At 34.0% G+C, this 24,029-nt stretch overlaps 1 protein-coding gene across 1 annotated transcript in view; it reads right to left on the reverse strand.

The window, feature by feature from the left end:
* Positions 1-1,926: 1,926 nt before the first annotated feature.
* Positions 1,927-24,029, reverse strand: part of SYCP2 (synaptonemal complex protein 2) — a 47,347-nt gene continuing 25,244 nt past the window's right edge. Inside the window, exons 13-20 of the mRNA XM_070486197.1 lie at positions 23,894-23,989; positions 21,070-21,130; positions 10,972-11,120; positions 5,347-5,504; positions 3,527-3,596; positions 3,176-3,233; positions 2,508-2,638; positions 1,927-2,363 (exon numbers count right to left, since the gene is read on the reverse strand). Coding sequence (XP_070342298.1) covers positions 5,463-5,504; positions 10,972-11,120; positions 21,070-21,130; positions 23,894-23,989 — 348 coding nt within the window. The 3' untranslated portion in view covers positions 1,927-2,363; positions 2,508-2,638; positions 3,176-3,233; positions 3,527-3,596; positions 5,347-5,462. The remainder of the gene's footprint in view (positions 2,364-2,507; positions 2,639-3,175; positions 3,234-3,526; positions 3,597-5,346; positions 5,505-10,971; positions 11,121-21,069; positions 21,131-23,893; positions 23,990-24,029) is intronic.

A 24,029-nucleotide genomic window follows, 5' to 3' on the forward strand; every position in this document is an offset into this window, starting at 1 on the left:
CTGCTCCCAAAAAAACCTATTACTTTTTTAAAAAATGGAAGAACTACAAACTAAGAATTATTATCTGCATAATTTTAAATAATTTTGTTAACACTCCAATGATATGAGTACTCCTGATTTTAGTTTTACTTTTTTCTGGGAAACAGGCATATGGGTTTTTAAAATTACGGTAAAATACAACATAAACATAAATATCACATAAAATTTACTATTTTAACCATTTTTAAGTTCATATGTTTTCATATATTATAAGTTATTAGTTACTATCCCTTCTTGAGATTACCAGAATGAAGACAGGGCTTATTTGGTTTGATAAAAATGTAGCAAAAGTGAACCTCCCCTAAAATAGTGTATGATTCAAGAACTACTGGTGTAAGTGGAGTCAACTTGGGCACTCTGTACCACTGAATTACAGAGGTTCTATTTCTCTGAGTTCAGCCAATGAACAGAAAGACAGGATCAGACAGACGACTACCTTAGAGGAGAGTCATCCATGCACGCAAGGGGCAAGAAATGCAGTGTAATCATACAGGGAGTGACACTACGAAAGACTGAGGAGAACTCCTGAAAACAGAGAGGTGATCTTTCAAAAAGTCAGAGAACAGCTTAGAAGAGATGGTCAAGTTTCTGTGCTCCCAGGAACAAGGAATGACTAGTTCAAGGAAATTCTGTGGAATGATTCTAAATTCCAAAGACAATTCTTTAAAATTGAAGTTGAAGGACAGATCAGCATTCAGACAAAAAAGAACCTTACTTCCCCTGTGTCTGAAGGAACTAAATAGCACCTAAGACTAGAAAGAAGAAAGAACAGCATACTAAGAGCTAAGAAAAAAGGGACCCAAAGAATTGGTTAAAGAAGAAAGTAGCCAAATTAGGCACAGACAGTGAGTTGCAGGTTAAAAACAAAATAAAGAGTAGGCTGGTCAAGACAAAGGAAATAATCCCTAATTATATACAACAATTGCAATTAACTATTAAATATTTCATTTCATATGGAGCTGAGATGCTCCATATGCGAACGTATTATATTGACTCTAGAAATTTGGCTACCCAGATATTAATAAATCGCTGGAAGATAAGTGAAAATGAAAGCCTATAAAACCTGCATCCTCTAAGGAATAGCAAAAAACAAACTGCATTATTGGCAGTGCCAATATACTAATTTTAAATTAGTATTCTAATTTAAAAGTTTTCTTATCCTGCATCTTTATAGCAATAACCCCCAAAAAAGATTTATGGTAAGTGCTACAAAAGGTAAATTTGTCTCAAAGCATGCAGCAAACTAGCTAAAACTGTCCTGGAGACATTCTGCAGAAGACTAACCTGAAGAAGAAAGTGGAGGTTCTAACAGGGCTGAGCAACAGTTACAGTAGAAGATAGTCTCCTCTACTCCACTTACATCCTTTCTTGAAAAACTTTATCAACATTAATGCAATAATCCAAGAAATGTTTCAGATGCTACTATGTGCAAAGCTGTACTAGGCCATGCAGGAAAACAAATGTTGAATAAAACATAGTCTTTACACTCTAATAGGTTAAAAAGAAGGGGAAAATAATCATTTATTAAAAAGAAAGGTAAGCCCCATAAGAGAGTCACAAACAGTTCGATATCCATATTCAAAAGAATCTGAGGGACAGAGTGGAGAGACTCAATGGGAAAAGACAAGGAAGTGCAGGGTTCATTCATGCTGTACCTATTTACATGCCTCCTATGTGCCAGCGGGCACACACGTTCTATCAGGGCTGGGACTAGGTGGAGGAGTGAGGAGTTCAGGAGGCACTCACTCTCCGAGTCTAAGCTTGAATTAAAGAACAAGGTATTACAAATGTTGAATTTGCAGCAACCAATCAAGCTTCTTTCACTTTCTTATTTTACTAAGTAGGCATATTATGGGTATGCAGATATAAAACACACTGAAAGCTCACCATTTTTTTTTGTTTCAAATCTTGAGAATTAAGTTCAGATGTCAATCTTTTTCCTGATTTTCTATGACTTTTCACATGTTTTCTAGGAGAAGGGCTTTTATCACAAATAGAAGTCTTCCCATCTTTTGACAATATATATTTCTTCCTATAGATTAGAGATTCTTCAACAGTCTTATTTAGGAGAACTGATTTAAAAGTAGTTTCAGATTCAATACACCAATCACTCTGCTTAGTATTTTCAATAGTTTTCTTCTCCGAATGTTTAGGATGATTTAGCTGTCGTTGATTGTTTCTTTTGCAAACTTCTTCTGCTTTATCTATTTTCTTATGCTGCATGAGTTCTTTCTTATATTGCACTCTTCCTGTTTCTTCAGAATTATCATCAGATATCGAAGAGGATGATTTTTGTTCAGTAAGTTTTTTGTTGATAATAATATCTAGTGGGAAAATGAGAAATTAAGCCATATTAAATTAATAATCTGATCATACACAAAAAGTGTTAAAACCAAAGATATGTTAGACATCTCAAGAAATGAATATTTCCCTGAACTCTATTATATACAGAGAAAACTATGTTTCACCTTGATTAAATGTGTCTTCTGATGAAGTACTTGCTCTCTGGTTATTACATAGCTTAATATTTTCTACAGGTGTCCAATATGCCCATTTGGAGTGCATTTTATTTCCACAGACGTCTAAAGCACAAGGTAGCCTGCAAAATAAATTCATCTGCTTAATATATTACAAAACATTAGCCTATGACTCTGACAGAAGACTGATTTTTTAATTTAGTCAATGTTTATTGATAGCAATTTGTTAACAGTCAAGTATGGAACTATTTTCATAAGTCATGATGAAAGTTAAAATTTACTACATAATTGATCAGATTAAAGAACATTATTAAAAAGTTCCATTATTGTTACCATTTTGGTATCTACCTAAATATATCTTACATATCTTACATGTTCTACTGTGTATTTAAACCAGGTTAAATTTCTTCCCATTCATACTTTATTATTTTAAAAATCTCATTCATTTTAAATCTCTCAATTTGAAGAGTTATATTGGTTGATATGGAAAAAACATACAGACTATTCCTCATTCTGCTATCATACTACTCGAGAGATGATACTACATTCTAAGAATATAAAGGCCTTTTCCTTTAAATTTGTTACATTCATCTAAAAGTAACACTAAGATACGCTATATAATATATGCTAAATGACTTGATGGGTTTTCTCATACTTACACAGGTTTATCTATTTTTCCCACTGCCTGTGAATCAGGAACAATATCCTGGAGTTCATCTAAATAAAACAAAAATATGGTATTTTCATTTTTTGTGCAGTTTGGCAGGGTAAAATGGGACTTGGTATAGAATTTGATCAAGGTTCACATATTGGGATGGAGAGATTGATTGATCTTGTCTTCCCTCTCTCGGACTCAAACTTTTTGGTAACAGAGACTGTATTATATTTCCTTGTGCATTTAAGTTGTTTGCATGAAGCAAATCAATGAAAGCCAATGGGGTTAAAAAGAAGTACAGAGAGAAAAATATATTTTTTTAAAAGGGAGACTGAAATTAAACCAAAGTACTTACTAAAATTTTGGTTTGGAAATTCAATGTCCTTATTTTCTGTCTTTTCTACAACTTCAGCAGTTTTGATATGCTATAAACACAGGAGACATATTAATGTAAATTTGAATTAAGACATTATGTGAAAACAATTTTTAAAAGTCAGAGTATTAAAGTTTAAAACTTTTAAAATAAATTTGCCTTGCTATTAAAAGGTGGATGGTATTTCTACGTATTTCATAAAGGTTATGCCCACTCTAAAATACTGCCTAAACTAAAACACAAGCAAATAACTTCCATTGAAGATGAGGCAGAAGATGCTACAAATTTTCTCATCTCACCCATAGCTAGTATAATAATCTAATTTTCACCTGTAATTGATAATTTATAGACCTCCATGGCACATCTCCAATTGCCATTGATATCATAGCCTGCACCTATTTCATCTTTTCACTAACATACATAAAAGACTTGGAAACCATGAAATATTAAATGGTTTTGTAAAGTTTTGGCCACTGTGCAGGCAACCTCTTGCCTATAGTAAGCTTCCCTCTTTCCACAGCCACAGATACACACTTACCTAGATCAAATAAAAATCTGCCACCACTACCAGAAAAATATACCCTCTACGCTAAGATGTTTTTGCCTCACTCTGGCTATCTTCCCTACTTAATCTAGTCAATGGTTCTCAACACTGAGAGAGGAGCAGTAAGAAAACGTGCAAGTGTGTTTTTGGTTGTCACAATGATAGTAGGGTTCTCTTGACAATAGTAAGCACAGGCATAGGATGCTTATCATCCTACAACATTCAGGACCATACTGCACAACTAAACAATAGTGCCACTATTCAAAGAAACACTTAGCTAGATCATTTGAACCATGACTGACTATTTTGTTTCTAACGTCTTCAACTCTTACACTCTTTATACTTCTGCCACATAACCAAGTTCACCACCTATTCTTTTTTACTGTAACACCAAGGCTGCTAAGCTTTGAGAAAATTACACATATTTCTGAACTAATACTATGATAAAATTCATAGTTTTAGTTAAACTGAGGCCTCAATATTGCCTAATGCTTGTACTTATACTGAACCTTTTTCGTTACTTCTCAGTAGCTATTCCTAATCTTTATGCGCCTCTGAGCCTTTTACTTCAACACATCCCCAAGAGAAACCACCCTCACACTTCAGAGAAATCAAAAGCTACTAGGTGTTCCTCATCCACGTTTATCTGTACCACTGATTACCTCCTATTTCTCCAAGAAACAACTTTCTCTTATCCATTTTCTGCTCTATCCCTTCAACTACCTTGAATAAATGCCCTTATCCTTGATGTCCTTTCGACTAATCATTATTGATCCTTCAAAAATCAATATACTCTCCATCTTCTTAGACAGCATTTCCTGATTGTCACCATCCCTTCCAGCTCTGGAGTTAGGCACCTACCCCTCCACTATGTTCCTATTGCATCCTAAATGTACATCTGAGAACACTTATATAATATTATAATTATCTTACTTGTCTAATTTCCATGCTAGACTTGCAGATACTTAAGGACAAGGTCCACTTGTATCTTACATTTCTATACCTGAGGTTTTGCCATAGCAGACACTAATTTGTATAATAAACTAAAGAATGATGGCAAGTCCCTTTCTCCTACTGAATGTGTAAATCCTAATTATATTGATATTGTTAGCACAGTAAGGGAGTCATATGTTAGAAGGACCTCACTTTCAAGGGCAATAAATATCTAAAAAGAAAAAAAGGCAATACTTTAAACAAAGTGAGACACTCAATAACTTGATAAAAATTTATTTAAAAAATGCTTTCAAAGTAAAGTTACTTTGTCTGTATTATCTCCTCTATTTCTTCCTTCAGACGGTCTAGATTTAAGTGATACAGCATTATCTGCTCCATTTTCTGATGTTTTAGAAACACCAGTTTTTTCTCCAGAACTCATCATTTGGAGTGGTGCTTTAACTCTTCCTCTTCGTGGTGCTGCTGAAAAGGAGGACAAAGGACTGCTAAATTTGTGGAGTTTTTAAGATTACATATTGCTATTACTGCAGTAATTTTTAGATGAGAAGGCTAAAAAGGAAGGTTCTAGGATGGGCCCCAGGTTTCTGGTTTAGATTAATAAGTAGATATGGATGCCATTTACCAAAGTAAGAAATAAAGAAAAAATTGGCAGGGAGGGTAGAAAGATGCATGTATCTTGGACTTAGTAAGTTTGAGGAGCCTGTCAGACATTAGACAATTGCCCAGTAGGCAACTGGATTTTGGGAACTGAGGTCACTATCAAATTGTCATAAAGATTAAATAAGACTGCGTTATTATAGCAACTAGTACACAGTATCAGGTTATTTTTTAATTTTTACTTAGCTCTCAGTATGTATCAGGCACTGGTTAAATGTTTAAAATATTCCTTGTTGAATGATTTTTACTTAATCTTCTAAACAATTTGATGAGGTAGACACTTTAGTCCCATTTTATAGAAAGGAAACTGGTTATAAACTTAGCTAGAGGATAATCTGTATGAAGCACACACCTAGGAATGGGGAAATAAGCCCAAGTGACCTGAATAATTCAATGTTTTAACCACTGTTATGCTGACTACTGCTTAAATTGTAATGAATTAATTAATGCTGGATGTTAATATTTTGAATAATGTTTACATGTCAAAACCCATTATACCTTTCTTAGACATTTGAAATTTCTTGACCATTAGAAGACATTTGTGGTTCATATTTTATCAATTTTTATATCTCCAACTTATTCTCTAGGTAAATTATGTTCAGAATAACCCTGAATTAAAAATTGTGTTTTAAAATATAATATACATGTTAGAAATCTTTTAAGACTATAAAACTTACATGTGTTGATTAAAAGTATTGGGCTTCTCACAGTGTATCTATCTGCACCAGGAACAATCATTGATGCTTCAGACATCTTTCTTTTGCTAGGAGTAATTATCTTAAACCATGAGAAACAACCACAGTGAACACACATTCTCTTTTGAAATTAAATATCCTACAATTTATTCATAACATTTTACCTTTACTACATGAACAAAATATATGGTATTTTATAACAACATGATATCCAGAAATGTCTGTGTTTTAGGCTCACTTGAAGGGTTTTATCCTAATATTTGGTATTGAATAGATAGCCAAAACAAGTAAAGAATGTTGTTTTAAAGAATATTTGTAGAATATCCAGACTTACGAAATACAGTAATTATTACAGCTTTAAATACTAGCTGAAAATATTTTATTGATACTGCTTTTATCTAGTTAACCAATGGCTCACAATTTCTATTCTACTAAATGCAGATGATGTTTGGATACATATTTATGTAAATTTGTTTGTGAATGCTTTCATAACGTTAAGTATTCTTCAAAACTTTCACACATATTCTGTGAAGACTAAAATGCCTTTGGAGTAAAAGGTAGCCACAGCAATTCAGAAACTCAATGACACACAAGCTAGTGGTTCTAATAAAGACTTGCATTTTCTAACTTCATCCTAGAATAACTGATAAGAACAACAGAAGTAGATAAGCAGAGGCAGGGACTACAAGGGATAGGCGTTTCAGAGGGTGCTATACAAAGGAGTAGATGATGACAAACTGCAAGAGGCAGAGGAAAGCTGTTTTTAAAAAGGCACCTGCCCCTAAGACAGAAAAAATATTGATAGAGTTTTGAGTAGGTACGTATATGGGGTGCGGATGGAAGGTGGGGGAGGAGAAAAGAGAATTCTAAGATTAACCAGAAAACAAGCTACTGAACTAGTAGATTCTTCTTAAAGAAATTACAGTTCCTAGTGGTATATAGTGAATGGGCCTGGAGAAGTTACTTATTCCTATAAATGCTTCAAAAAGCTAATCCTTATTGAAAACACAGTGCGTATTGAACAACAGTGCAATGTTTTTCAAAGTTTAGTGCGCTTAAATCTTTCCCAGAGTTTATGATTCAGTAGGCTTAAGGTCGGGGGAGGGGGTCTAAGAATCTGCATTTTTAATAAGTATTCAAGTTATGATTCTGATATAAAGAATCAGAAAATAGCTTTTATGATCAAACGTCTATGGGAAATATAAGATGACATTTTTAATTTAATGAAGGACACAAGACTAAAGGGAAAAAACAGTGAGCAACATAACATGCCAAAATGTATGGAAGAGAACTGTGGGGTTATAGTTGCCTAAATGTGAGAGATTAGTAAAAACTGAAACAATAAAAAAAACTCCATGAAGAAAGTGAAAATGAACCAAGACTGGGAAAATGTAAGTATGTTTTAGATGAATAAAGGTAAGGAATGAATAACATGAATGAAGGTATAGAGGTAAGAATGAGCATGACATAAAGGAGACAGCAAAGCAACTGAACTTACTAAAGTGGAGGGTAATTTGATAGAGTAAAATTAAGTTACCGAAGATCTCAGAACTGAGTCAAATTTAGATTCAGTGGGATAAACACAGAGATTACAAAACTTTTTGAGTAGAAGAATGCTATGAGGATATCCGTATTAAGAAAAAAATCAGTGGTATACCATATAAAGCAGCTGGCAGGATGAAGCAATGGTGTCAACGACCAATTAGGAAGTTACTGTATTAACTTAGGTAGGCTAAAACAATGGTAAAGGGAACAAGGAGGAAAGAATGTGAAAGATACCATGAAAGAACAATTCCAGCACCTTGGTTCCATGCATGTGGAGAGAGGAGGCTGAAATCAAGGATATCATCAGAAAAAGTATGGATAGCATTATTGAAGTATGGAGGCAGATGTAAATTTGAGGCAAAAAATAAAGAGTTTGAGGTTAGACTTCAAGAAGGGACTCGAAGAGACATACAAAAGGAAATATTAGAAGAGTAAGTGGAGACACAGCTATGGAACTTTGAATTAAAGTCTGATACATAAATTTTAAAAGCTTAAATCACACACATGAAGGAAGCTCTCTAAGGGAGAAGGCATAGAGATGTTCAGAAGACTGGGTATCAAGCTTTTAGAGCAAATCTACATTTAGGAGGTGGAGAGAGAAAGCATCTCTGATGTAGTAATAGAAGCTGAAAGAGAATTAAAATGCCTAACACAAAAGTCAAAGGAGAGGACATTAAGAAAGAGGGCTATCAGCAATGTCAAGTGTCCCAGCAAGATACGGAGAAGAAGGCTTAGAAATGGTTCTCCTGGATGTGGCCTAGAGGAGATCTTCAATGGAGGAGGAGGACAAAAAAGAACCTAATAGTTTTCTTTCTTTCCTCACGCAAATAAGCAGAACAGTACATTATAAATTTGTATTCTACATTATGGCCCAATGCAAAGATAGAACAGAAAGGATAAGTGCAAACAGTGGTAGTTACTTTCCTATATACAATTAATTTGGAAATTATAAGTGTATAGTATACCTTGTCCTAACCCCCTAATCCCTACACACAAATACAATTCGCTAAAACACTATCTTTTGTTTGCATTTTAAAGGGCAGGGAAAATGCTCTGAAATGTTATTGATGAAGGTCATTTAACATAAATTCTAGATGTGTTTTTCTGTAATTTTATACAGCAATGATTTGATCTATGTTGTTTTATAAACAACTATTTTGACACCATGTTTACCTCAAGCTGACTATTTTTTCTGTCCCCTTGATTACTGTTTTTGATATATTTTGGAGGTATAGCAGATTCCTTTTGGGGCTTAGGTTTTTCTTTCAAACTAACAAGCTCTTCTTCGACTGGTGAGACTTGACTCTCTGGCACTAGAATCTGTTGATGTGGAAAAAAAATTTTAACGCTGAAAACCATAGGAAGTTCCCCAAAATCACTGGATGTTTTAATAAAGCGTCCACTCATTTCACACTTACAAAGGTCAATTCTTTCTGTCTTCTATGTACTGTTACAATTTTTAGTCCTACAAAGTGACCCAACGAAAAGTGTCCACTTTTTAAAATGTTTATTGACATAAAACAAGCTTTGGCATCATCAGAAGGACACATACTTCTAACTGTTAAAGTTACCAAAACTGGTATTAATGACTATCTACCTTCTGTACTAAAATAAACTATAATTAATAATGTTTAAAAAATAATATACATCTTGAGGCACTATCTATATTAAGATAGTTTATTTTTTAGATATTCACTCTCCAACAGGAACTTCATTACTGTGCTACTATTTAGGGATAAATTTAGCCCGATGATAAAAATCAAGTAAGTTAGACACACACCTGGGATCCACTTGCGTCAAAAAGTATATGCACAGATGTTTTGGCAACTGAAATACCTTGTTTTCTGGTAAATTCCTAAAATTAAATTAATTCAAAGGGATGTAATTTTCTCCCATTTTAATGCAATTATTTCCTACCTACTTCCTTACAAAACTGCCAAATTATCTCAAATCACTACTCTGTATATATAAATACTCTTCTCAGCTTGACTCCCCATGAACCACAGTCTTCTTAGCTTGTCATTTTGGTAAGGGTTCCTCACAAACATATTCTCTGTTATTCTTTACCATAAATCTTTCGCACTGCTATAGACTGAATGTTTTCCCCCCAAGTTCACATGTTGAAACCTAATCGGCAAGGTGATGGTGTTAGGAGGTGGGGCCTTTGGGCGGTGATTAGGGTCACAAGGGCAGAGTTCTCAAGAATGGGAGTAGTGCCCTTTACAAAGAGACCCCAGAGAGCTCCCTTGGTCTTTCTGCCATGTGAGGACACAGTGAAAAGATGGCCACTATGAACCAGAACGTGGGCCCTCACTAGAGACCAAATCTACAGGTACCTTGATCTTGGACTTCCCAGCCTCCAGAACTGTGAGATAAACATTTGTTGTTTAAGCCACCCAGTCTATGGTATTTTTGTTATAGCAGCTTTAACAGAATAAGACATGCACTATCCAAACTTGGCAACAGAATATCTCCCCCAAACATAACATGAATTGTCACCTTAGATTCCAAGTTAAACAATATCCTATTCAGAATGTCTTCCACAATCCTAGGAAGCATTTTATCTATATTTCATCCATCAACTTCAAAGGCCATTTAAAGCCCCATCTCCACAGCCTTTCTTTCAAATCTGACTCTTAATGAGCATTCTTTTTCCTCAACTTTTATACTTCATTTTCCCTATGCCACTTATTTCTTCTGAGTATATTCTGTAATTCTCACAAAAAGTGTTTAACGTCTTGAAAACACGGCTTTGTCTCATTTCACTTTTTAAACACCTGGCAGAAATTCACTAAATGTTTTCAGGAGCTACTGCTAATTTTGTCATCTGAGATCCTTTCTAATAGGTATCTCAAATGGTATGGCTAACAATGTGATGGCTATTCCACAATGCAAATCTAAAGAACCAAAAATCTACATGTCATTTTAAGAACTGTAGAAAAAGTCATTGAAACTTATAGCCCCAAGTAAGTGAAAGTTTCCAGAATTATGAAAATTTAATAAAATTTATTAAAAAGATTTTAAGCACTTACCTTACGTTTATTTGAACCAAAAACTTTTTGTGTCACATTAGTGATTTCTAATGATGCATCAAAATACAAAAGCAGTTCTTTCCCTTCTCTTTCACTAATTTTTACTGTATTTTTCAGAATTATGGTCAGTATCTTCTTTGATTCTCTCACTGTACACAAACACATCACACTGATTAGTTTATATTAATTTCTATGATACCATTCCATAGGCATACCATAAATAAGAAAAGCATACAGCATATTAATTAAAATGAATTGAAATAAAGTTAAATTTTAGGATTTAAAACAGTATTTAATCAATTCTAGTACTGACTACCTATGTAAGAAAATCAAGTCAATTTACTTTTCAGAGTCTCAGTTTACTAATCTATAAATTACAGGGCAATATAATAGCTAATGAGCTAAGGCCCTGAATACAGTCTGGACACTAACAGGTTCTTAATAAATATCCCTCGAATACATCTAGTTTATTAATTTAAAAGAGGCAAAGAAAATAACTTTAATTCCATAAATGACTATATTTCATGGCATAAGCATCTATTCAAACATTTCTATTAAATTCACAGTTCCTACAAACATATTGACAGTAAACATTTGATAAAAATTTGAGGTTTTAATCAATAAAAAAATTTGATAAAAACTAGGAAACTTTGAGCTAAGAAGGATACAGTGCTAATCCTCAATGAATTTATCAATCCAGTGAAAATAAAATACTGTTATGCCAATTTATAACAGGTAGTCACCTCCCTTCCTCCAAAAAGTTACCAAAAAATTACCTGGCCCCCAATTAATGTGCCTGCATTATGGACTAAAAGTCCCTATGGTCTTGTCCTACTTCTGGTGGTGCTCCTGTTGTTGACTGAGAAGTCTCCACACCTGCCCCCAGTATATACTTTGGGGCAGGAGGAAAACATCCTAAGGGAGAAGGACTACATCAAGTAGAAAAATTTGTCTGTAAATCAGGAGAAGCTCTACTGGCCACTCCATGACCTATCCTAAAGGACAAACGTCCTTATTGACTATAAAATCCTCTGATTCTTATGAGGCATGCCCAAGTAGAAAATGTCCTATGTGCTTTTGCAAGTATATGCTCATGAAACTTCCACAGCAATGTCCTTTGATGTTATTAAGAATTATCAATTGCTTGAAGATAGTGGTGACACAATTTCTAACTCAAAGAGTGCCAGTAGCTTTTTTGGGGGAAAAAAATCACAAATTTTAACAGCAATAAGTTTTCAGGCCTTAAAGATGAAATTTTACGCAACTTTGAAGATGATTATGTTTCAGATTTTGGTGATGAAGACTGAAACATTTGTAATCCTTATGAATATGTTGCTGATTGTTATATCCCTCCGATATGCATTTGATTTTTTCTGCAGCTTTCTGTGAACTTGTGAATGCAATATTTGCTTTACAGCTTACATAAACATAGTTTTAGAATCACTTCAGATTTATTATTTCACTGAATGCTTTGTACCTGTTTGTAGAAACTATTCTCCACATATATCAAGACTGCATAAGAATTTATTGATATTTGTTATATTTTATTTCTGGCTTTGTTATTTCTGATATTTGCCTTGACTTCCTGGACTATACCATAGCTTGCTTTTCAGTTAGTTAGCAATATTACTAAAATACCAGAAAACTTCCTATTTTGTTGCTTGCTATAAAATCCAAGTACTTACAGATATCAACATTTTTTGATCTTGTAACGTTATCTTGGTATTTTACTGGGATTCCATTCCAGTATACTATACTTACATGAAAATAATATGCTTTCTCCTATAAAGCCATTCAAAACAAAACTTTAAAAGAAATTGTCCATGGAGCCTTTATTTTATAAATTCCTATAGACTACACATAAAAGGATCTAACTGCACTCTGTCATGATGCTGCTTCCCCATCCCCTCAGTCTGCAACTGCAGAAATTCTTTTTACTAGAAATATTGCTCGATCTCCAGGGTCCACACTTCTTTAACTTCCACAAGTGCCATTCATGTAAAAATTCAGATCTTGCCTGTTCCATATAGGGAGACTAGATTATCACTTTATTACAAAGGAGATCAAAGGATACAAATGAATAGCCAGATGAAGAGATACACAGTCCAAGGTACGGAAGGGTCCTGAGCACAAGAGTTCCTGATCCTGTGGAGTTGAGGGTGCGCCAACCTCCCAGCACGTAGATGCGTTCTTGTACCAACCCAGAAGCTCAAAAAAAACCCCACTTTTAATCCATACATACACACTTAATTTTTAATAAAAATGTCCTAATAAAATTAAGATGAGTTATATTTTGGAAAATAAATCTTGAAATCAACTTTAAGTTATGCCATTAAAAAATGAAAATAACATTTTTGCCCAATTATGTGCAAAAATATTTGGTAAGACGGAAAACACAGAACTTTATTAGGTGGTGATGGCAATGATTAACATGAGAAATTATATGAAACAAAGGAAGAGAGAAGAAATTCAAAATTTTTTTTTGTTTTTTGTGGTGTTTTTTGTAAGGAAGATTGGCCCTGAGCTAACCTGTCGCCAATCTTCCTCTCTTTGCTTGAGGAAGACTGTCCCTTAGCTAACATCCATGCCAATCTTCCTCTACTTTGCATGTGGCATGTCACCACAGCATGGCTTGATTAGCGGTGTGTGGGTCCACACCTGGGATCCAAACCTGTGAACCCCAGGCCGGCGAAGTGGAATGCTCAAACTCAACCATTATGCCACCAGTGTGGCCCCTCAAAAGATTTTAAGAGATAGAAATGAATGAACATGGAAAATTATTAACTATGGGAGAGAAAACAATCAAGAATGGCTTCTGTATTTGGGGAAGCTGGAAGGTTATCTCACCATTTGTGGAGATAGGAGATAAAGGAAGAGCTCTTGGAGATAAAATTATGAGTTTAGTTTCAGACATGGGTTTCAGATACTTGCAGCAATATCTAAGTGAATAGTTTATTACTCACATCTCTATCTAGAAATCAGTTGAGAAATTAGGAAAAAAGATACAAAAATGAAAGTGCGGTCAATAGTGTCAAACGTGGGAGAAGGGTCAGTATAAGGACTGAAGTGTGTACACGGATACTAACAATAAAATTATCTTGACATCTGAGATTTCAGTGGAGTGGGATGTGAAAGAGAATTTAGTAAGAACAGGAATGAATAGCAGGAGAAAGAAAGATTTAGTAAAAATTATTTTTGCAAAATTGGCTACGAATGGAAAAAGAGTAAGATAGCTAGAGGAATAGATGGGATCCAAGTAGGCTTTTCATTTTAAGATGCAGTGACAAATGTACCATAAAAATGTAAGATGTTAAACATATAGGCAAGGACATTATGCTAAGTGAAATAAGCCAGTCACAAAAACACATGTACTATATTATTCCTGTATACATATACTGTAAAATAGTAAAATTCATACAAACAAAAAGTAGAATGGTAGTTACCAGAGGCTGAGTGGAGAGGGAAAAAGGGAATTGTTTAATGGATACAGAGGTTTCAATTTTGCAAGATGACAAAGTTCTGGAGATCTGTTTCATAACAATGTGAATATACTTAACACTATTGAACTATACACTTAGAAATGGTTAAGATGGTAAATTTTATATTAATTTTTTTACCACAATAAAAAAATAGGAGAAACTGGGTGAGGGTATATATGGAAACTTTCTATACTATTTTGACAAGTTTTCCGTAATCTTAAACTATTCTAATACAAAAGTTTATCTTTAAAAATGACCCAAATCAAACTTCCAAAAACGAAAAACATAATGCCTGAGGTAAACGTTATACAGGATAGGACTGAAAGCAGATTAGAACTGCAGAAGAAAATATTAATGAGCATGAAACACAGCAATATGAAACTATTCAAATGAAAAAGAGAGTGGGAGGAGTGTAGGATGGGGGAGAGTAGAAAACCCAGAGAATCACTGAGCTTGGGAAACTTCAAGTAGCTTAGTACATGTATAATCAGAGTCTCCAGAGGAGAGAATAAAAAAGAAGGAGCAGGAAAAATTATTTGAGGAATAACAGATGAAAACTATAAACCCACAGAAAAAGAAGCTCAATGAACCTCAAGGACAAACAACATAAAGAAAATTACACTAAAACACTACAGTCGTTTAAAGATGCATCATTTAAAGATGGGCATACATTTTGAAAAATGCATCGTTAGGCGATTTTGTTCTTGTGCAAACATCATAAAGTGTACTCACACAAACCTAGATGGTATAGCCTACCACACAGGCAGGCTTGATGGTACTAATCTAATGGGGTCACTATTATATATGTGGTCCATCATTGACTGAAACATTGTTATGCAGTGCATGATTGTTAAATCAAATTGTTTAAAACTAGTGATAAGAGAAAATCTTAACAGCAGTCAAGGGGAACAAAGATTTTAAATAAAATGTAACAAACATGAAAGTGATAATATACTTCTCATCATAAACAATGCAAGCCAGGAGACAATAGAGTAACATCTTTAAACTGAAAGAAAAGCAATAGGCAATCTAGAATTCCATATGCGTCAAAAGTATTTCTCAAAAATAAAAACGAAATATTTTCTAACATATAAACAGTGAAAGAACCTATCACCAGTACATCTGCAACACAAGAAATATTAGAGAAGTCACTCAGGCAGAAGGAAAATAATACCAGATGGAAATCTGGGTCTACAGAAAGGAAAGTTGAACACTGGAAATGGTAAATATGCAGGTAAATATAAAATACTTTTTAACCCACTTTTAAAATCTCTTTTAAAGCTAATTGGCTGCATAAAGGAAAAAATCATTATACCATATTGTGAGGCTTCTGACACATGCAGAAGTGAAAAAAAATTTTTTTGTACTATTGACAGCAATGGCACAAAGGCCAGGAAAGCAAAGATGGATGTATACTGTTACAATGTTCTTATATTACACATAAAGGTGTATAACATTACTTGAACTTACACACTATTAAGTTAAAGATGTATAAAATAAACCCTAAATCACCCACTCAAAAAAGGGGTGTGGAGCCAACAAAAGAGATATAATGATATAATTGAAAAGTCAATTAATACAAAAGAAGACAAAGAGGAAAAGAAAAGAAATATGACAGATGGAATGGCAGGTAGAAAAAACAAAAACTAGATGGCAAATTAAAGTTTATCAATAATCACATTAAACACGACAATTAAAAGGCAGAGATTGTCAAATTCATTTAAAAAACAAGACGCAGTATATGATGCCTAAAAGAAATTCACTTTAGGGGACGGCCCACTGGCCAAGTGGTTAAGTTTGTGCGCTCTGCTTTGGTGGCCCAGAGTTTTGCTGGTCTGGATCCTGGGCACGGACCTAGTACTGCTCATCAAGCCATGCTGAGGTGGCATCCCACATAGCAGAACCAGAGGGACTTACAATTAGAATATACAACTAGGTACTGGGGCGGGGGGGGGAGAAGAAGAAAAAAAGAAATTCACTTTAAATATACAGACAGAAATGAGTTAAAAATAAAGCTATGTCATGCTACAACTAAGCAACAGAAAGCTCGAGAGGATATATTAATAGTACATAAACTATATTACAGAGCAAAGAATATTACCATAGGGAAAATAGGGGCATTTCATAATGATAAAGGGGTCAATTTATCAAGAAAAGATAATATGACTAAATGTTTATACAATTAATAATAGAAATTCAAAATACCTGAAGCAAAATATGACAGGGCTGAAAGAGCAGGAAAAAACTGTACAATTACAGTTTTACTGTAATTACAGTGACTTCGATACCCTCTCTCAATATCCGACAGAACAAGTAGGCAGACAATCAGTGAGGATGTACAAGACTTGAACAACACTATAAGCCCAACCCTCCACCCAACAAAAGCAGAACACACATTCCTTACAAGTGCATACAGAACATTTATCAAGATAGGCCATATTCTGGGTCATAAAATAAGTGTCAATATATTTAAATGGATTCTCAAATCATACAAAGTATGCTCTCTCATAACAACGAAATTAAGTTAGAAATCAATAACAGGAAGATATCGCTGAAATCGCAAATATATGAAAACTAAATAAAACACTTTTAAATAATCCTATGGGTCAAGGAAGAAATCAAAAGAGAAATTTTAAAAGAATCAAATTAATGAAAATGGAAACAAAACACATAATTTGTAGGATACTGCTAAGGAAGTATGTAGGAGGAGAATTTAAAGCACTAAATGGCTATATTAGAAAAGAAGAAAGGTCTCAGATCACTTCCACCCTGAGACACTAGAAACAGAAAATCAAATTAAAACTAAAGTAAGCAGAAGAAAATAAATAATAAACATAAGAGCGGAGATCAATTAAATTGAAAATGAAACCAAAGGCTGGTTCTTTGAGAATATCAATAAAATTAATAAACTTCTCATCAGACTAGTCAGGAAAAAAGATAAGACACAAGTTATCAATATCAGCAGTGACAGAGGGGCCGTCACTACAGCGTCTACAGACAGTAATAAGAGAATTAGGAATCATACCACTTTACAAAGCAGATAATTTGACAACATGAATGAAATAGACAAATTACTTGAAAGACACAAATTACCAAGATTTACTCAAGAATAAATACACAACCTAAAAAAAAACCCATTACCTATTAAGTAAATTGTATTTGTAGTTAAGAGTCTTCAACAAAGAAAAGTACAAGCCTAGACTGCTTCTTTGGTAAATACAATCAAGCACTTAAGAAAAATTATAAATTCCACACATACTCTTATAGAAAACTGAAGAGCAGGGAATGAATACTTTGCCAATTCATTCTGAGTGTAACATTGCCTTGATCCTGAAACTAAAAAAAAGAAAACGAAAAAGAAAGACATTACAAGAAAACTACAGATCTTCCAGAATATAGAATACCAAATTCCTAACTAAATTTTGCTAATTAATTCCAATGATATATAAAAGGATAATATATCACAACCAAGTGGGGTTTATCCCAAGAATGCAAAGTTTGTCTAACATCTGAAAATCAACATATTTCTATTAAGGAACCATTTATCATATTAATAGATGCAGGAAAAGCATTTCCCCAAATCCAACATTGTTTATGATCAAAGAGCACTCTCAGCAGCAAATCAGCAATAAACAGAATTTCCTCAATCTGATGGAGAATACATGAAAAGCTATCACTATAAATGCTTCACGCTGACAAAAAATGAATGCTTTCTCCTCTAACATCAGAAACTATGCAAAGAAGTCTGCTCTCATCACTTCTAGTCAACATTGTACTGAAAGTTCTAGGCAGTGTAATAAGGTAAGAAGGTAAGATTCATCATATGAAGTGTTAGCAAGGATGTGGAACAACTGGAACTCTTATACACTGGTGGTGAAAATGTAAAATGGGGAAAATGTAAAATGATAAAACAACTTTGGACAACAGTTTGGAAGATTTTGAAAAAGGTAAACATATACCTATGGTATGACACAGCCACTATATTCTTTAGTATTTATCCAAGAGAAACAAAAGGATATATCCACATAGATAATTATACATGAATATTCACAGCAGTATTATATAATAGCTAAAAACTGGGAACATTCCAAATACTCACCAACAGTTGAATGGATAAACAAATACAATGGAATACCACCCAGCAATAAAAGGAATAAACTATTGATGCATGTAACATGGGTGAATCTAAAATACACACACACACAGTGCTAAAAGAAAGTAGCCAGACAAAAATTGCTACATGCTGTATGAGTCCATTTATACAAATTCTAGAAAATGTAAACTCATCCATGGTAGAGAAATCATTAGTGATTGCCTGGGGATGGGATAGGAGAAGGGATGGATAGATTAAAAGGAGCATAAGAACAGTTGGGGGTGATGTATATGCTAATTAACTTGATTGCCAAGATAGTTTCATGTGTGATGAAAGATATCTACAAAAAATCTTCAGCTAACATCACGCTTAATGGTCTAATATTGAATGTTCTTCCCTAAGCAAAGATGATGAAGCAGGCAAAGATGACCACTTTTACCACTTCTATTCAGTACTGTACTGGAGGTTCTAGCCATTGCAATAAGACAAAGGCAGAAATAAAGAAAGGGGGGCCGGCCCCGTGGCCAACAGTTAAGTCCGTGCGCTCCGTTGCAGTGGCCCTGGGTTTCCCCAGGTTCAAATCCTGGGCGCTGACATGGCACTGCTCGTCAGGCCACATTGAGGTGGCATCCCACATGACACAACTAGAAGGACGTGCAACTAAGATATACAACCATGTACCAGGGGGATTTGGGGAGATAAAGCAGAAAAAAAAAAGATTGGCAACAGTTGTTAGCTCAGGTGCCAATCTTAAAAAAAAAAAAGGAAGGAAGGAAGGGAGGGAGGAAAGAATAAAGGCAGGGAGAGAAGATAGAAAAGGAAAGGAAGGCAGGAAAGAAAGAAGAAAGGAAGTTAATTAAGGAAGGGCGTAAGGATCAGAAAGGAAAACGTAAAACCATATCCCTATTTTCAGATTACCTAGAATATCCTCAGGAATCTATACTACAACTACTGGAACTAAATAGTGACTTTGGCAAGATTGTAGGACACAAGGTAAATATTTTAAAATCAATTGTATTTTTAGATACCAGCAGAAAAAATTTGGAAAAGGAAATTAAAGACAAATTCTATTTACAAGCATATAACCTAAGAATGAAGACTTGCAAATAAGTTCACCAAAGTATTGATAAGACTTCTACACTGAGAACTACAAAACTGTTGATAGAAATTAAAGACCTAAATAAACGGAAAGATCTACCAAGTTCATGGACTGAAACACTATTGTTACAATGTTATTTCTTTCTATATCAGACTACAAACTCAATCATAATTCTGGAAGGCTTTTTGCAGCAATTGATAAGCTAATTCTAAAATTTATGTGGAAATTCAAAAGATTGAGAATTTCCAAAGCAGTCTTAAAAAAAAGCACAATGTTGGAAGACTTACACTATCGGACTTCAAAACTAACTATAAATCTACAATAATTAAAAGAGTGCGGTACTGGCATAGGGATTGGCAAACAGATCAATGGAATGGACTACAGCATCAAGAAATAGACCTGCATTTATATCAAGTTATTTGATTTTCAACAAGGGAACCAACGAAATCCAGTGGGGAAAAGAAAGCCTTTTCATCAAATAGTCCTAGAATAACTATATATCCATATGATATAATGAACCTCAACTCCTTTATCACACCATAACCAAATATTAATTTGGGATGGATCATAATCCTAAACATAAGAGCTAAAACTATACAGCTTTTACAGAAAAGTAGGGAACATTTTTGTGACTTGGTACTATTAAAAAATTTTTTAGGTTACACAAAGCAGTAACTATAAAAGAAAAACACTGATCAAGTGGACTTCAAACTTAAACACTTCTCATTAAAGACACCATTAAGAAAACAAATAAGGAAAATACAGACTGGGAGAAAATACTCACAGAATATATATCTGTCAAAGAATTGATATACAGGATATGTAAGAACCCAAAAAGTAATAAAAAAAGACAGTTCAGCAAAAAATGGACAAAATATTTAAACAGATACTTCAGAAAGGAAGATATATGAATGACCCTTGAGCACAAGAAAAAGTTCTCAATATCACTGGCCACTAGGAAAATGCATATAATACCTATCATGAGATACCACTACATGCCCATTGAAATGACTAAAATATGTCTTGATATCTGAATTTGCAGTGGTACCAGTCTGCCAAGTTGTACAATTTTGTCTTGCAGTTCCAATTACAGTAGAATTCCAGTTACAGGAGTGGAGAAACCAGATGTTTGGATCTAATCAAACAAATAGATGGGAGGGCAATAGCTTGAACATACTGACCAGAAAGTGACTGATCACGGTTTTAGACTAGACAGAGAAGGAAACAAGTACAGGAGGGAGCTGGGAGATAGGCGGAAATGTGGAGTCAGGGAATTTGATGATTTTGAACTATCAAATTTAGGAATGTGAACATATGAAAACATTGATTTTGCTTTCATCAGTCTATTTTGTTTTCCCAGAGAGCATGCAACTTATACTCCAAATGATAAGAATCAAGAAGAGAATCATAGAAAACAAGTTCAATACCTTCAATGCTGTATATTTGTACTTTTTCCTCAGGCACAGTGACTGCTTCCCACTGATGACCCTTTAATTTAAAAACAGGTTTTGACCATAAATAAATAATAATTTAATCCCGCTTTAAAGTCTCTTTAAATATCATTTTTTAAGTTATACAAACAATATACGTTATTTTTTATTAAGTATCCCTAACTAACCAGTTGATAGAACACTTCTCTCACTCCATCGATTGATTGCTTAATATATTATACATGTCACATTTAATCTATTCATTCACTCTTAAAAGGAAATGATGGTATTGATTAATTTTATGGTTTCCTATTCTTGATCAAAAAAAGAATGACTATGCATTTATTAGCGGATATCCTTTTCTTAAATGTTACCAAATCCTGTCATTTCTTTCTTTGAAATGTTTTGTGAAATCACACTCATTCCTTAATTCCCACTCATTGATTGTCCTTAGACTCGAACATTGAATGCACAAGAACAATAACCCAAAATGGTTTCCCCTTCCAAATATTTTCATTGAAAATTTGCTTAACTGAATAAAATACTAATGAATTTACAAAAAAATCACAGGAAAAATTAGATACCATTCCTAAAAGATAGGAACTCATCATTTTTCCCATTCAAAACTTATGTCCTGTGAGAGCATCCCCCATCCAGTTACACAAATTTTATTAATCCTTTCTCTTTTTACTACAAACAAATCGCCACATCTGCTCAACTCTACCTCCTTTCAAGTTTTTCTGGAATCTATCCATTTCCATCCATCCCCACTGTCACTTTCTGAAACCATGCCACCATGATTTCTCACCTGGATTATTGCAAAAGTCTCCTAACTGCATCTGGTCTTGTCCCTTTTTAATCCATTCTCCCCACCAGAAGAATCTTTTATATGAATGTGATCCTCAGTGCCTAGCATATATCTGGCACATAGTAAGTTCTTAATAAACATTCATTGAATTGATGTTTCCTCCTACTTATAATCCTTCTTTGGCTCCACTTTGCCTTACTTCTTTCCAATCTCCTTCACACTCTATGCACTAACCATCCTATCGCATCTTCCTTTGAATATTATATTTATTCATTCTTGCAATAAATATGAGCCCTGGAATAACTATAAATGAGAAAAGACAGGTTCTTGATATCATGCATCTTGTATTCTATGGGGGGGAGGAACAGACAACAAACAACAAATAAACAAAATTATTTTAAGAAGCAATAACTACTATAAAGGAAATAAAACAGGAAAATGTGATATAATGTGGCTGGGAGGCTACTTTAGATTGGTTACCAGAGTATATCTCTATAAGGAGGTGATATTTATGTTGAAATCCAAATGGGAAGGAGTAAAGATGCAAAGATCTGGAGGACATTTCTAGGCAGAAGAACCAGCAAGTAAAAAGCCTTGAAATGGACATGATCTGTGTTAGAAGAATAGAAAAAACTGAATGTGGCTGGAACATAGCAAGCATAGAGAATGGTCTGAGATGTCACAGAAATAGCCAGGGGCCAGATCATAAAGACCCTCATATGCCATGTTAAAGAGACAAAAGAAGAGTTTTAAGAAGCCACTAACGGAGAATGGCTTCTAGGAGAGTAAGAGAGAATACAGAGAGAAAGTACTACTGCTAGAGAAATCCAGAGGATTAAATACATTTTGGGGGAAGAAGAATCTCCCAGCATCTCTAGATCAATGTCTGGAACGTAGAAGGCATTTAACACTTACAAATGCATTTTATACTATCCCTGTCATTTATAATACTATAATTGCTTATTTTGTTGTCTGAATCATCCATTAGACCAAACTGAGTGAAAACAGGAGCTACATCAATCCTATTCTACACTCTTCTTTCAAAATGAAAGTCCAGTTCCTGAAGAAAATCCACTTAAAAATACTCCTACAAACCCTGTAGGAATAAATACACTAATGAAAACTGTCAGTGCCCATGAGAAGCAGTGCTAGTATCTGGAACTCAGTTTTAATTAAGCATTCTAAAAAAGTATCCTAAAGTAAAAAGAAAGAAAGGCATGTGGAATTCCTAAGAGGTATTTGGTTAGTGTTCATCTATAAAGAGTTTACCTGGAATAAGAAAGCAGGATTTTACAAAAGACAGACTGAAAAAACTAAAGCCAATGCAGATCAACTCTTAGTCAGATTTTGGCAAAGTGACTATACAGTTTGAGACAGAAGTATGCCAATGTACCAAATATTAAGTGGTAGCTATTTGGAAACAATGGCTCAAGAATTTTCCTCAGGTTCAAAGGAGGTCATTAGAAAATACACTATCTGGATGGAAGGTTTAAATATATCTATAATAGAGCACAGAAAGAAAAGAACTAAAATTCGCTTCCAAATATTACTGTAAGAATCAATCCCTCACTATTTTCAAACAGAATGTTTTATGAAGAAGTTAAGATCACTTGTCATTATTTGTTAATGTTATTTTTAACTGAATGCCTCTGTATTTGAGTAACTGTTGTCTTTTCTAGATTCAATTCACTTCATGTGAATGAAATGAATGTTCACGTGAATGTTAAAATTTATCTGTCATTAACATGTAATTGATTTCTCAAGAGCTTATGTCAAAAAACTAGTATTAAAATTTAGCATTAATTTTTCTGTTGCAATAAAACACTAGAAATAATTTTCATTTCTAGTTAGTTTGATAGGTTACCACGCTAATCAAAACTACTAGAGCTAAAACTAAAATATACTAAAACAGCTAGAAAAATAAAGATACAAAGAAGTCTACATTCTTAAATTAAGACATTTTATACATACATATACACACATATAATATGGTACAGAGGGAAGAAAGCTCACATCATTATCTCCAGCAATGTAGAATGATAGACTCTGGCTCCCAAGATTAAAATCTATCCAAAATTCTTCAAGTTTTTCATCTGACGGTATCTGTAGCTAACAAAATAAACATATAAAACAAGTATATAATATGCTT

The sequence above is a fragment of the Equus asinus genome, chromosome 15 (genome assembly GCF_041296235.1).
Source record: "Equus asinus isolate D_3611 breed Donkey chromosome 15, EquAss-T2T_v2, whole genome shotgun sequence".
NCBI lineage: Eukaryota > Metazoa > Chordata > Mammalia > Perissodactyla > Equidae > Equus > Equus asinus.